The sequence below is a fragment of the Gouania willdenowi genome, chromosome 4, assembly GCF_900634775.1.
Source record: "Gouania willdenowi chromosome 4, fGouWil2.1, whole genome shotgun sequence".
Taxonomy (NCBI): domain Eukaryota; kingdom Metazoa; phylum Chordata; class Actinopteri; order Blenniiformes; family Gobiesocidae; genus Gouania; species Gouania willdenowi.
Window position 1 is genome coordinate 8,751,810 of NC_041047.1, and position 16,534 is coordinate 8,768,343.

At 38.2% G+C, this 16,534-nt stretch overlaps 1 protein-coding gene across 5 annotated transcripts in view; it reads left to right on the forward strand.

The window, feature by feature from the left end:
- Nucleotides 1–16,534, forward strand: part of LOC114461501 (discs large homolog 1-like protein) — a 121,475-nt gene that overhangs the window by 19,375 nt on the left and 85,566 nt on the right. For 2 of the 5 annotated variants that reach the window (XM_028443617.1, XM_028443618.1), the window contains exon 5: nt 14,722–15,075. The exons of 2 other annotated variants lie outside the window; for them this stretch is intronic. In XM_028443617.1, coding sequence (XP_028299418.1) covers nt 14,722–15,075 — 354 coding nt within the window. Of the gene's footprint in view, nt 1–669; nt 1,180–14,721; nt 15,076–16,534 lie in introns of those variants that run through there. One more of the 5 variants, XM_028443621.1, reaches the window with a different exon arrangement.

The window sequence follows — 16,534 nt, forward strand, 5'->3', positions numbered from 1 at the left end:
TATGTAAAAAACCAATTATGGTTTCTGTCAAAGTATTATATTTCATTGATTGTTTATGGGTAACACTTTACTTTTACACTAGTTTTATATACAAGGCTGACATTATGCTGTCATTATTTGTTGATAGCATTAATAAGGTGTCATGAAGACTGTCATTAAGTGTTGTTCGCTAAATTATGCCACCTTTGGAGCTATGTTGGCATTTTTTGGGTTAGGGTAACAAACAACATTTAATGACAGCCTTCATGACACCTTATTCATGCTAATGACAGCATAATGTCAGCCTCATTTATACAACTCAAAGAATAGTGTAACCAAAAATTATATTCATTTAATTGGAAATTGGAAAAAATGCTGGTCAATGTAATCGTAACTTAATTGTAATTGAACATGGGTAATTGAAAATGTAATCGTAACTGAAAAATGGAATTGACCCCAACCGTGTGTGCAGGTTTCCTCTCATGTGTATCTCTTATTATGTGGCTGCTGCTGCTGAGGGGAGGGACCAGAGATCCAATGGAGCGAATCAAGGGAAAGACACCAAGTCAGCGCGAGGGGAAAGAGGGATGTGCACGCAAAGAAAGCAAGAGAGAGAAGAGAGAGAGAGAGTGAAGGGTAGTGATGAGCCAAAGAGGCAGTTACAGAGAGGGAGAGAGAGAGAAGATCGAGGGTTAGACTGCTGCAGAAAGGACACACACCATATCCACACACACACATTCCTTCATGCACCCAACTTTACAAATTGACCCACACACACACACGCCGACAACACACTGAACCCACATTGTGACGAATGGGCGTGCACTGACCATGGTGCTCCTTGCAACCTGAGCAGATATGAGGATTACACTGATGAAGATGATGGTGATGATGATGTTGAGAGCGATGAAGAGGGTGGGAGAGAGGACGCTGGCCAGCCACAGCTGATCGGACCCAAGCCAGGCAGTAGTGGGTGACTGTGGGGATGGGATGGAGCGCGGTTGACAGGACACATGCAAAGTGCACGTGGCAGTGTGTGCACGAGTATGAGTGAAGAAGTGTGTGAAAGTGTAGTGTGTACATGAAGGCTTAGGATGCCCCCCCAGCGTGGGACAAGCTAAAGCTAACATTAGCCACATGTTGTGCCACTGCAAAGTAGCATGCACCAACAACACCATATCGTTGATGTTTGGATGCAAGGTAGGTGGGGAGCTTCTGTGTTTGTGGTTGCACGTGTGTGTGTGTGTGTTTATGTGTGTCTGCGTGTGTGTGTCAGTGGCACACATGGAGAGAGAGAGAGACCCACAGGCTGCTCTAAGTAAGAGGCTGTGTTTGTGTGAGTGAGAGAAAGCCTGACTAAGGCTCATACGCTGAATTTGCGGGGGGCGGGTGTGGGGGCATTGCCCACCTAGTGGTCAAAAGTTTTAATTACAGTTTTCGCAAATTCATTCGAAAAAGCACAATTCTTATTATAATGTACATGTACTGCTCTGCTTTTATTCAAACATATTACAGTTAGTTTAATGTCACAGATGTTAGTTCTACCTCAGGTGTGTAGTATAAGTTTTCAGTGAAATGGTCCCAAACTTTTGAGACTTTAGGTTGGTTTTTCTTCTGTTACGTAATTCTTCTTCACAATGTATATGGTGAAGCGACACTGCACCCAGCAGTTCATGTATGGTACTGCAGGAAAAATTAAGCACAAAGCGGCCACCGCAAAATATATTTCTTCATTAGATAAAATCATATTGTATGAACATAGATCAATGAATCAACCATGATTTAATCCAAAAAAAAAAAAAAGGTTGTAATTGCTACTTGCAAGTTTACACACTGTTTGTTGACATTTATGCACATTGCATTATGGGATGTGGAGTCCCGCATTCAGATTCTTACCATGATTTCTTGTTTTTCTAACACTGAGTGTTAACAGTGGAGATGAAAACAAAATTTCAAGCTTTAATTTCAACTTTTTTCTTTTTTTTTTTTTTTTTAGAGTAAATGACGTTCAATTCATTCATCTATGAGGTATAGACTATGATTTTATCCAATAAAAAAATTATTGGAGGTAGCAGCTTCAAACATACATGTTTGTTTGTATATCTTAATTTAGTGCCTCACATAGTAAATGTGGTAACTGGGTCTCTTTCCCTGTTACCAAAAAGACCTTTCCCTGTCACTTTATGACCTTTGACAGGGAAAGATTTACTGAACCTTTGGTCCTTAAAGACTGTGTAAAGCAAATTCAGCCATTTTCTTCTAAACACATTAAATAGGTTCTAAATGTATTCCTTAAAACATGTAAAACGCCATTCAACCATTTAATTGTAGTGCTAGGCTTCACAAACTGTGTTTCAAATTTCTGTGTGATTTAATGGGCGGGTCAGAAATCATAGCCGCGTTACGTAACAGAGCCATCATTAGCAGAAACCCGACCCTGCTGCTGAAGCACATCAAACTTCCACAGCCTCCAGCAGGCGCAATTCGGCCCCTAAAAACAAACCACATATTTGGACTCGGGGGAATAAAATGCGTCCACTGGTGCCACATTTTTCATGAAATGAGCACTTTTTTTGGCACCGCGATTGTGTGTTTCGCCTCTAGCGGGCGCAGTTCGGGATAGATGCACATATTCGGACATGAGCGGAGCAGACCTTTCCGCTGATACCTCGTTTGGCCCAATCCGAGCACTTTTGGAAAACCAATGGGAGAGGAACTATCAACACAGTACATGGAGGCGGCTCTAACTGACACGCCCCCAGCATATAAGAGCAGAGAGAAGAGCTTTTTTCCCATGGTTTTGAGACCTTATTTTATATACTTAGCATTTTTTCTCATCTTTCAAATTTGGTTCAGTGGTCAATGACACTTTCTGTGTTGTGACAAACTCATCACACAAAATTATTTCTGCTTTACTCAGACTTTAAAGATGAATTCCAGGTGTGTTAAATGGCTTAGCAGAAGAGTTTAAGAATATATTTTATTTATAGAGCAAGTTTAAACTGCAGGGACTGAATAGTGAAGGCTGAACAGGTTAGTCAGAGCATCCTGGGGGTGTTCCCAGTCTGCAGCAGGATGTATCTATTATTAATGCTCCAAGGATGTGGAACTGGTGACCAAGGCTGCCTAATGCACTGGTCGACTAAAAGTTGAGCTTTGTGTCTTTTTTAGCAGACTGGAGCTCTGATTTATTTTTACCAACACTAGATGGACTGGTGTCTTGTCCAGTTTGTTCCATTCCAGTAAGTTTTTATAAGGTAGCACTCTATAGCCATGAAGTAGAACCTGGATTGGTAAATTCTTATTGTAAGGCAAGGCAAATGTATTTGTACAGCGCATTTCATACAGAAGACAATTGAATATGCTTTACATGATTACGTTACGTTTAACAGTTTAAAAAAATAATAAGAACATTAAATTCAGCAGTAAAAACATTACATCAACAATAATATGATGACAAATCTCCCTCTGTCATATGGAGTAGAGAAAAAGAGTGATTGAATATCATTCAGCATTAGATGCTGACTGACATTCAACCTTACAGTTTTGTCCGAAAGGAAACATATGAAGGCTGAACAGAAGGGGTCCAAGAACAGAGCCCTGAGGAACTCCACAAAACATTGTTAATCCATCAGATCCAAAGACAATGACTTTAAATAATTATCTACAGTAGATTAGGAAAATATAGCTGTATTTTATAAAGCAGGTTTTCATCATGTTATTGCTGCATGATGTACTGTACATTAGCGACTTACCTCTGTGACCAAATATCAACAAGATAATCACATTTCAATGATTTATGAAGCTTCAAGTATCTACCTGCTTTGATTGACTATCAAATACATGAAACAAAGGGTATTTGAACACTTACAGAACTAGTTTTAGCTAACGTTTTTCAATAAATCAGCCTAATGTATAATGAACATTTTGTTTGTTGCAAAATATAAAATCCTACATTATTCTTTCCGTCCGCTGAATCTGTTTCTCAAATCAAAATACACAACATCCAATTAGTATCGATATATTTAGCGTTCAGCTCACTTGAATGAAATCATGTTTTTTTACTTGACAGCTCACAGGCTCTTCGGAACAAATTACCATCCACAGTGTGTTGATTGGGAATGTGTTTTGTCTTTTGGATTGTCATAGTTGGTGATGGAGCTTCAGAGTAGCTCCGAGCTCAGGAACACAGAGTTGACTTGAATTGTAATTAGAGTCTTTTTATTAGTCACGTACAATATGTTTTGTTTACAGTAGTCCGTGGGCTCTCTTCTTTAGCTAGACTTATGCCCCTCCCCCACACTAAGTGAAAATACTGTGAGGTCGAAGGATTTGGTAATATTTTAAGTCCCTCAGAAACAGTGGATGTTCTGATGATTTCATGGAATGAACTAAAACGTAAGCTTTCCGTGATCATGGAAAACGTATGGTAAAATCAGAATTTACTTCCTGAAACGGAAATGGCAATATTGTTATTATTATTATCATTATTACTATTTAAAAAAAATCTAACAACAATTACATTATAGCTGGGAATATACCCTCACATGCATGTTTTTTAATACAATTTTTTCACAGGTTGGTGGGCAACGTAATATGAAAATACGATGAAGTTCACCCCCTGTAATGGAAAGATTTACATTACACAGCATAACCTATTTGTACACTGTTTTCCACCTTAAAAAAACGGGTAGCCATTCTCACACAAAATGTTGCGTGATTTCAGCGTTTGCATTTGCTGCAAAGACAGTAGAAAAATATGTATTGTTTAATTTATTTTCCATTTATTTTCATTTTGTCAAGGTAAACGTCACAATTTTATTTTTTGTTTCTTTAGTACATTCCATGTTCAGTAAGGAGAAGGGAGAAAAACAAATGTCCTAATGCCTGCCCCCTATGCAATCACAAATATTAAACAGCAAGTTTACACTAACTGAGATAATAATATTACAGCATTATTGAAAAAATAAATAAATAAATTACCGGTAAAATAAATAATACATTGACAAATTCAAGGACATAAACGCCTACTCTTAGCACCACATTAGGAAAACAAATAACACTCTAAACACCATGTTCATATTGACTTAGGAGTCTCTTTTTGTACATTCTCTTAAACTGAATTACATTCAAACAGCTCTTTATATCACAATGTAATAAATTCCACATTTTGTCCCCAACAACAGAAATTGCTTTAAGGTTGTTCATGCAAATTGATGTTTGAAATTTAATTTCCTTCTGTGGTTCCCATCCTCTCAACTAAAAACAAAGAACTTTTGTAAATGTTCTGGTAATGCTCTATTTTTAGCTCTGAACATATGAAACTGTATTAATCATTTGTGGTCTAATTTCAGGACGTTTATAAGCTATTGATGACATTTTCTCATGGAAAGCGAATGAAACGTTAAAGGGTCAAATGAAATGAGGACACGTTGAAAAGGAAAATTCGAGCCTCTAAGCGCAGCATTCAATGGCATCTGTTAATTTTGCCGTCACTGCACTGACAGCCGAACTGAACAAATGTGAAATATGTGCATGTGACAAACTGACAAAGTGTTGCAACACAAAGGAAGATTTCCTGACGAGTCGCCAGCTGAGTGAGTTGAGTTCTGTTGGAAGCTGCTGCTTGAAACTCTCAGTCAATCTATAATAAATGCAGAAGGCTGTGGGCTTTCCTTTGGTATCCCCAACCTTTTATTTAATGATTAGCAGCATATCCCAGTTCACCACGCTGACTTCTTACATAACAGCAGCCAACGCTGAACAAATGAACTCAAGCCAAACTGTTACCTGGAGTTCTACTGGAGTTATGCTTTTGAGATGTGTTTAACCCTCCTAGTATCCTTGGGGTCAGTTTAACCCCATTCATTGTTCATATTTAAAAAAAATACAAAAAATAATAGTTGACTGTTTTGTTTTTTGGCTTCATATTTCATGACTTTTCCTAATTTGATGGATACAATTGATTATGCATAAAATTATCATGATAATATTTTTTTCAACGTACTGAACACATATTTCACACATTGGTGTCGCTCTGGGGGTCAGTTTGATCCCAAGCTGTTTTAGCTGTGTAAACAGCTAGGGGGGGTGTATCTTTATAGTGAATAACCCCAATTATTTAACACGAAAGGAGATAAAACTAAAAGCCCAAAAAGCTATGCTTAACCAATAGGGTTCATACCATTGTGGTCATTAATGTTGTCAGTAAATTTGAGAGGATTTGGATGAAATCTATTCAACATGAAATAATTCTAATTTAAAAGTTTATCAAGGGCTTATTTATATATTCAACAAATAAACAAAGTGTGACACAAAAACAATTTTATGAAAATAATTTTCTGGAGGCAAATATCCCTGGGGTCAGATTGACCCCAAGCATAAAATGTGTAAGGAGGGTTAAAACCAAGTAGTACATTTTAAGGAAAAGTTACTTTAATATAGTACGACTATATTCTATAGAAGTTCGATTTTTATTAAAGTTACTTACGGTCGGTGCCTAATTTAGGATATGTATTGATAATATTTACAAACAATCAAATATTTAGGCCGGAGCGCCACAAGCTGGCGCAGGGGCTGTTGCTCTCGTAGTGGCCACACTAAGAGGGAAGGGGCGGAGCCCATGCGAGCACCACGTGCCCGTCAGTGAACAGGGACTCTTGTCATGTTGTAGGCATGCCCCCGCGCTTTCCGAAAATGTATAGTTATTGTGCTGGAATATTATTTTTTCTTTCTTTCTTCTTTGTTTCTCGGTGTCGGAACCAACTCACCTACTTTGCTGCTATATTTTCACACTTGTTGTTGTTCAATTGTTTATTAATATAAAAAACTGGAGCTTCCTTTTTTAACAAATAAAGTGTCGGAGACAAAAACTTGGTCAACAAAAGATAATGATTTTCTAGAGGCAAATATCCCTGGGGTCAGATTGACCCCTTGGGTAAAATGTGTCAGTGATGTTTCAGGATGATAGGAGGGTTGAAGAAGTAGGAAGAAGACATAATCCAGAAAAAGGCTTATGGATTACAAACCCATTGGAACAGCATCTTAAAAATGGAAATTCAATCAGTCCAGTTTAGTGGGAAGGCCTCGTCAGGACGTCACTTCTGTTGTATTAGATCACGTCACTGTGGCTTGTTAAACAGAGCGACTCAGGAAGAGCAGTCATTTCATTCTCTACAAACAGAGCTGGGCTGGGATATGAGTGAGTTTATCCTCAGGGCTGGGTTACATAGTCAGGCGATCCATAAAGTATTTGATCAGATGACACAGTGTAAGTGCGATTTGCATCCTATGACAAATGAATATAGATTTATGAAATGTACAGGAGGATCATGAGTCTAGAAATATGCAGAATCTGTGCTGAAATAAGCATAAATATGTTAAGTTTTAGCAATGATATTTATTCAGCTTGTTGACTTATAAACATGTTTTTAAACATTTGATACAATAGGTGTTTAACGTCATTCAAGTCCATGAATGTGACAGTTTGAATTTGAAGCTGCGGGACAAGAATTTATATTTACATCACATGAATGTTTATGAAAATGTAACACTTTGTAGTGAACAAGGGCAGTAAGAAACATGTTTGCATAGAGGATTGTAGTATTTATGGTCACACAATCTAAACAGTTCATCAGCTCCTTTAATGGTGCATGTGTTTTATCATATTGATACTTGACATAGGGAGAGACATTATCTGATCAGGCTCATTTATAAGTAAGTAAGCGATATTTCATATTCCTCCGATATCAGCAACAACATATGTATTTTAAAATCTCTGATACAAATAGTCCATTCCAGACTCCGCCCCAGCACTTTTATCCCACAGTTGTTATCCATTTGTTTTTATTAGATTTGTTATTTTACAGAGTTAAAGTAGTTAAACTAGTGGTTATTTTGCACTTTATATATCATTTCTATATGTATATATATATCAGATATTGGTCCGATATTAGCCAGAAAACATTTGGACTGCATCTAAAATCTCTGATATATATTATATTTATTCAATTGTAGAATTTTGTAGATATTATGTTGAAGGTTAAAATGTATACGACCATTTGGTTAATAATAAATGCGTCAGTTTTTCTCATCCCTACTGTTGCTGATTATTGTTCTCTGGTTGAGTAACATCACTTGATCAAGCCTTTTCTAACATTCCACACTGCAAAATAAGTAATAAAAGTATGTATGATTCATGCTTATATTGTATCGGATTGATATCAACCAATATGTAAGGCTGCAATATCGGTATCGTATCAGAAATGAATCCCTAATATACATACACACACATATATATATTATTTACAGTATTTAAATATATGTCCGCAACCCCTTGTTCTAATTATATTTATCATACTTTTTTGGTATTTTATAGTTCTTCTAGAAACTTACTCAATAACTTTTCTGTGGGTTATTTTTATTTTGTCCAATTATAGAATATTTTTATGTTTAAGGTTGGTATTTTCGGAACCCATTAGTTGATAATAAATGAGCCAGTTTTTCTCATCCCTACTGTTGTTCTGTTTGAGTAAGTCTTTTCTAACTACAGTATACATAAGAAAAGTATGTATGATCCATGCTGTATCGGATCAATATTGGTATCGGCCAATACTCAAGGCTGCAATATCGTATGGTATCAGAAGTGGAACAAATGGAACCGGGACATCCCATAATACGTTACTTAAGTGTGTGTTCCCCACATTACTTCATATAAAAGAATAATAAATATATGAGGAGACTAAGCTTCCCAAAGAGCAGGGGCGGAGCCAGGGGGAACACAGTGGTGGCCAAGTGTATTAACCGCTTTATTATCTGTCGGTGTGAATGCACCCTAAGTTTAGTCTGTGAGTCACCGTGCTGTGTTTTGGAATTGAAATCTCTTCTCTAATACCTGATATAACCTCTAACAGAGCAGCAGCGATGCTTTCAGGTGCTCCTGCAATATTTAAGCATTTTTCTTTCAAGTTAAAAACAAACCCAACATCTTTTTTGGGGAAAGTGTTCCAACCTGTTTTTTCCCTGACTCTAGTAATGCATTAAAGTAAATGTGTTTATTCATCTACTTTAAAACAGAATGAGTTACACTTAAACAATAACCTCAAACCCTTTTGTCCTGGGGTCCGTTTATTCTAGTGTTGAGGCTTTTAAAAGAAGCACCCATAAGGGTATAGTAGATCCCTCTTACCTCAACTGGGTCAAATATTGGGACACATTCAAAATTGATGACTCTGTTTTTATCCAGGTTTGTGTGGAGACTCCAGAAAAATCTGTGTTTCAACTGCAGTGTCTCTGACTATACATTATTGAAATTTATTATACTAGTACAGTGCCCGTCGGAAGTATGTATTCATATAGTGGGAGGAGCTTAAGTAGAGTTGTCAATTATGGCCAAATGAGTATGTGTTTGAAGGTTGGATGTACAAAGAGGTGTACATACTCTGTACTCTGTAATGTTATAAAGGGGTATATGTGTGGGTGCAAAGTAAAATAGTGTGTGTGATTTCCCTGGTTTAGTTCTATGGGACATGCACATGCTCATGATAAATTGATAAAGTTTGCACCAGTGCTGCAGTTTAGGTAGAATCCGATAAAAGACACGTGAATTCGTACAAATAAAACTATTTATTTAGCATTTAACATTTCTTAGTGCAGGGGTGCTTATCATCCAAGGTTATTAATTAATATACTATGTGTGTGTGTGCGTGCGCCCCCTCACACTGAGGTTAAAAGCTGAATAGGTGCCATGTCTGGGCAAATTAGCAACTAAAAAGTCAGCTATCGACGAACTTTTTTAGCATTTTAGTATTAGTGACAGATGTGAGGATCATCTGTAGGAGTTGTTATTGCTGATGAATGTGCTCATCAGATGTTTTATTTCTATTTAGAAAACAGTATTTTGATCACAGGGAAATGTATAAGGAGAACAAATGCAGATGGAGAGTGAAAAACACAAAGTGTGCGTGTGTGTGTATGTGTGCGTGTATGTGTGCGTGTGTGTGTGCGTGTGCGTGGATGTGTGCGTGTATGTGTGCGTGTGTGTGTGCGTGTGTGTTGCTTACGGCAGAGAACCCCCTGCTCTTTCAAATCTCACCAAGCGTGACTTAACGCCATGCTCTTCTCACACACACACACACACACACACACACACACACACACACACACACACACACACACACACACACACACACACACACACACACACACACACACACACACACACACACACACACACACAAGGATGGTGATTCTGCTGCCTATCAGACCACAGATTTTTTTGGCTGTGCAATGCTACAGACACGCTAACATACGACAGCTTCAGTGTGTTTGTGTGTGTTTATCTGGCTTTCCGCAGGCAAAGCCCCAACGAGGAACGCTTGACCAGTGAAACAAATTAACGCACTCTCGGTGTAAAGAACCACATATTCGGTGTCTGTGATCATTCATGTGTTCAACTCGGAGGTGCTGTTGTGCCAAGTTCAGCTTTATATATAGTGTTATTAGTGTGTGTTGTGTGAACCACAGACTCTCACAGAGCCTTTTTCGCTCTATTCAGAAGTCATTTTGAGGCGTTTAATTAGTGAACAAACGCCCAACAGAAGGGAGTCACATCAGTCCGTTTGGTCACAAAGGCCTTCATAAGGTCCTGGTCAAAATGTGGTTCACAATGCAGCAGTGCACACTAGGGGTGTAAATTGCCCTGTATCTGACGATACGATGTGATTCATGATTTGCATGTCACTATACGATATATCTTGTTTAATCCCGATACTAAACAATACAATATATATTTCAATATCAATAATTACAAATGTCACCTTTCCAAGTACAATATGGTATGAAATACAATTTATTTATTTATTTTTTTTAAACTTAAGCGCAATCAACTTCCAAACTAAAATGCTTTGAGTACTGAGGTAGTTTAACAAGGTCTGATGTGATTCACTGTACACATAGAGGTGATCCCACTCATTGAGGAACTAATCTTACTGATTTATTTTCTTTAGCATTTGTGTTATTAGATTGTGACAAGGCCAAACAAATATATTTGTATAGGCATTTTATACACCATTCATTGATTAAAAGTGCAACAGAAATCAACAGTAAAAACATTTAAAAGATCACAGTGTTTGTGTTTGAAAAGATTGTGATTAAAAAATCTCCCTCTGAGTCATACGCAGTAGAGGAAAAGAGCCTTTTTAACTTGGATTTAAACATTTTCACATTGATTGCTGACTTCAGCTCTGCTAGCAGTTTGTTCCACTTCTTTTGAAGCATAACAGCAATAATTTATCTGTTACAATCACCTCCATCTTCTCATGATTTAGTTGAAGGAAGTTTTCACTCATCCAGCAGCAGTTTATCTTCTCTAAGCAGTCACACAACACCTCAATGTGACCATAGTCATCTGGGTTCAGTGATGGAGACCAAATTAATCTTAAAATAAAGCCTAGACACAACCTTGAAGGCAAGTTATGGAGTTTCCTTGCCTTAGATTGCAAACCCTTGCCCTTCCTTCTAGCTGTGGGTCAGCAGCACTAACTTCAGCAGCTGGACTCAGCAGATCAGAGACGGAATAAACATTTTTTAATTTCTTATCTTTCTTTCTCAAAGTTTCTTCCTCCTGAAGCACAATGTTTCTGCCTGGAAAGATAGGCCAATTAACAAAAATGTGGTCCACATAATTACTGATGCTCAGATACAGAGCTGGGAGCAGTGGGATACGTCAGATAGACACACTGGGTTTTTGTTTGTTTTCTGTAACCTTGTTTTAATCAATGTAAGCGGGTTATTTTTCAAGTGACTTAAAAAGAGGAATGCGTGACTCATTGCAAGAAATGTATGTTTCGTACCTGAGCTGCTGGAAATGATCTTTTTTTTCCGTTTATCAGATAAAAACACGGTGTATATGCCTCATAGATCAATAAATCGAGGATCATTTGCTTGAAAAAAGGTGTAAAATGGTAAGATTGCAAATCACAGTAAGTAATAAAAAAAACAACAAAAAAAACTTCTTTACATCTGTTTACAATGACTGCAACTTTTCCAACAATGTCAATAAGAGAGTGTTTACAATGGAGATCAAAAACAAACTTTGGACTTCTTCCAGCTTTTTTTTTCTTTCTTTTTTTACTGGAAATTATCTTCCATTTATTGATCTATGAGGCCGACACTGTCTTTATCTGATTCTTGAAAAAATTATCTTCTCCAGCAGCTTTAAACCCAATCAAACTATTATTTTTTCCCCCTGCAATATTTTCATCAGCAATTGACTGATTTTTTTATTTTGAAAGAAATCCAGCCTCATTGGATGGTAGATGGAAATAAAAGTTCCCTTCTTTGCACCAACATGATGTTCTTCCTATTTAGGATTGTTCAAGTAATTCATTAATTCACAGGTAGTAAAGTTGTGCCCTGACATGCAATAAAACTAGATTCTCCCCTCTGTTATTTCTCTAATAGACAGATGGAGCAGTGCATGCTGTGCTGCTCACATGATGTTGAATTTAACTCTCTTAATTTAACACATGAGCAACTTTCTCTCTCTGTGTGCATGTGCGTGTGCGTTACGCCCTTCCCTGGAGCCTTTATAGTTATGGGTGAATGTTGTACTTGGGTGGCGCCTCAGATGCAGACCACTGCTACCATTAAGGGCAGCTGTACCGTTGATTTTTCATAAATATGCATCTGTGAAGCAACAGGTGAAAGCAGTAAAATACACCTTTTTTTCTTTGTTTGGGAGATCTTGGAATGAAGTGCAGGTAAAATGAGAATTTGTTTCCTTAAAAAAAAGTTTTTACTGTACTTCACTCTCTGTCGTCACTGAGTTTAGCCTGAAATCTTACATTTTGTGTCCTGTGCGTGTGCGTGTGTGTGTGTGCATTGTGCATTCACCTGGACAATGACTGAAGACCAGAAAGACAATTAGCATCATGTTGAGCTCACACCTGGGCTGTGTTCAAAATGTCATACTAACGTACTACTCATGCAAAATCTGACGTCAAAATGAGTATGTAGTGCTTTCACATTTGATAGGATGGAAAGATTGAGTACGCGAGAAATATCCGGATGTATACTATATCGGGACATTTTTTAAGTATGCACAGTGAGCACGCTATTCATACTCAACCGCCCCGTGATGCATTGTGAGCGGAACGTAAAATTGTCCTGGAACCGGCTTCAAGCTAAAAGTCAAGTCCCCTTTTCAAAATAAAAGCATCTCTTCTTGTCTTCCATTAGTTTAGTTAACCGGAAGTTTAGTCAGTAACACAATGGTGAATCTCTGAAATGTCGGCATGAAATGTGTTTCCATGAGTTTTATGGATCAAATGACCACATGTTGATATTCTACTTTGTCATTTTCTCACTTAAAATGTTTTCAGAACTTTCTAAGGTAGAGAATCAACAAAGATATTTAGCCTCAGTGTGATTCAGGTTTTTGTTGTTCAAGGTTCAGAATGCATCATGGTAAACTTGGAAGTATACTTCAGTGGGAATGGTCATCATACTAATCATACTAATAGTATATAGTAGACCGTACTATACACTACAAACTCAATGAGTATATACTGAGTATGCCATTTCGAACACAGCCCTGGACTATAGCTTATGTGAGCCACAAACTAACTGAACTTCATTACATATCTAATTACTAGGGGTGCAATATTCACTGAGTTCACAATACAATATGATATTGTTGGGATCTAAAATGAGTACACGGCGCTAACATATGAAGACGGTACAACTGCTAATGCTAACAAAACAATGACAGGGACGTCTTATCATCACACTTTTTAGCGTTATTTACAGCTTACCAAAGTGCTCTGTTCGTGGTCTCCAAAGATAGAAGGAATTGAACCCTCAATCAGAAAAAGTCTTTCGGCAAATCCTTATTTATACTGGCGGAGGTTGCTGAAGCAGTCATCCTTGAAGTGATTCGCGCACACAAAAATGACCTTACCCACAGATGTGGGTACATTTCCGTGAAAAATAGAACTCAACCAGGCACTTTGAAAAGGTTCTGATGCTGGGAGACGGTGTAATGAAGCGTGTGGGTTACTACATCTAACAACCAAACATTTTTGACTTATCCTCTCGTAACTTCGGCATCCTTGAGCTTGGTCTACAAAATCGCAGCGAGAAACAAAAATGGCGGAATGCTCGAAGTGTTGGGCCTGGAGTCGATGTCCTAATTTGGCAGTTCTGCTGCAAATACTGTGACGTCATTGTTAAAAAAACGTAATAGAGACTAGAAAATCGAAACAGATTGAAAAATATGACCAAAACAGAATATAAAGATATCAACGGAGCACCTGAAGAGACTAATTTGAACTTTTCTGTACTTCTAAACACTCTAAATATACAACAAAATGCCTTTAAGGGCTAAAAAAGTGGATTTAGCATGATATGTCCCCTTTAACGCTCCTACCACCATCGATACATCTTGTGACATTTTAATATTGTAATATCTTGTTGAATATGACATCGTCCCACTTTTCCTAATTACACATTCATGTGGACACACACATGGCTGTGCATTGTCTTTAATCCTAATACTGTTCTTTTCCAGCTTTACTAAATATTCTTTATCTGCTTGTTTTTTTTAAATAACGTCTTTCCTCTGTTTTTCTTTCTTTTTTTCCATTCCATGATGCTCTCCTTCACTTTCCCATTCTCTATATTTCTACCTGGCTTCCTCCACCTTGCCTCCTCCTCTCCCTCATCCATCCCTTCTCAATTCAGAAGTACAGATGTCAAGAGGAAGAAGGGGCGTCACCAGGCGCCCCGAGGCTCCATCATTGCCATCAGCATCCAATGAGATTAGAGCTGAGGGACGGAGGGACACTGGGGAGGAACGGGGGTTCTCTGGGGAGAAATGGAGGAACTCTGGGGAGGCAGGGGAGGGGATGGGGGAGAGACAGAGGTGATGGTGGCACCGCGGAGAGGATGCGAACCCGCTCGCTGGGAAGAGACGGATCGCTGGGCCGACACAGTGACCTTCGAGGCGCGGAGCTTGTTCAGGTGGCGGAGCGTCAGCTGTCTCAGATTCAACATGTTCACGGATACGTCACTCACAAGCACATCTCACCTGCACAGGTAACCACGGTGACCCTCATTTTGCATCGTCACAATCGTCACTAACACAGACAGGCCACTTCCCCCAAGCATGTGATTTATCCTATCATACACTTCTGTCTTATGGCATGTTTAGTGCATGTGTGTCCAGCCTTCAAATCTGAGCACATTGTGTTTGTGCGTATGTTTCAATTCAATTCAACTTAATTTATATAGCACAAATTACAACAAAGTCATCTCAGCGCGCTTAACAAAATATAAAGTCCATAGCAAGAAAGAAAAAACCCAACAAGATCCACATGAACAAGCATTTAGCGACAGTGGGAAGAAAAAACTCCCTCTTGTTTTTATTTATAGGAAGAAATCTCCAACAGAACCAGTTTCAGAGGTGGCAGCTATCTGCTTTGACTGGTTGGGTTAGTGGTCAGAAGGACGAACAGAACAGGATGGAAGGATGGACCATCGGAGTGTCCCAGACTAGTTGAGCTGCAAAGCACTGATCAGGAACTACCAGCTCCAGCATCAAGACACCTGAAACAGAGAAGAGAGAGAAGGGCGAGGAGAAGGGACGGACTGCAGAAAAACATGATGCACTATTTGCAGGTCTGCCCGCATGGTTTTGGGCTTTGTTTTTAGTGGTTTTATTAACGTCAAAGCATCTTGCGGCGTCTGCCATGGTCTGAAATGCTACCACTAGAGACAAGACTTCGTCTTGTACTGGGCACATGTAATGATCTTTAGCAATCATTACAGAGTTAAGTTAATGCTATTATACGATATACACTTTAGCAAATAAGTAGGTTTTGAGTTTAGCTTTATTAACTTCTAACATGCTTGAAGAGAGCCACTTCCTTTACAATTTTTGCAATGCTTGTTTTAGAAGACGCAATTCATAAGTATACCAGGGAGCAACCTCTTTAAGACATATCGTCTTCTTTTTAAGCGGAGCAACAGCTTCCAGAGCTGTGTGCAGTGACAACATTGCACTTTTGACAAGGTCATCTATTTTCTCTGTCGTAAGACATTGGTAGCTACTCTCTGTTGAGATATCATATGGATCAGAGGTAAGCAATGATGGAGCTAAATCTTTAAATCTAGCTATAGCTTTTTCAGATAGTGATCTACTATAGAGTACTCTTCTCTCAGAGTTTAAGCAGACTGATAATCTAAATTCAAAGGATAACAAAATGTGATCTGAAAGAATAGGATTTTGAGGATATATTGTCAGGTGATCAATTTCTAAACCATATGTTAGAACAAGGTCCAGGGCATGATTAAGATGAGTTTGTTTGTTTACATTTTGTGTAAAGCTGATTGAATCTAATAGTGAGATAAATAATTATTTTGGCTGTTGTTTTCATCATCAACACGAATGTTCAAGTCACCCACTATGATAGCACCGATATTGTGTTTTACTAGTAGTACAAGTAGACTTAAAATGTGTTACTAGAAAAACTCAAAGCTTTACTAGTTCTAGAAG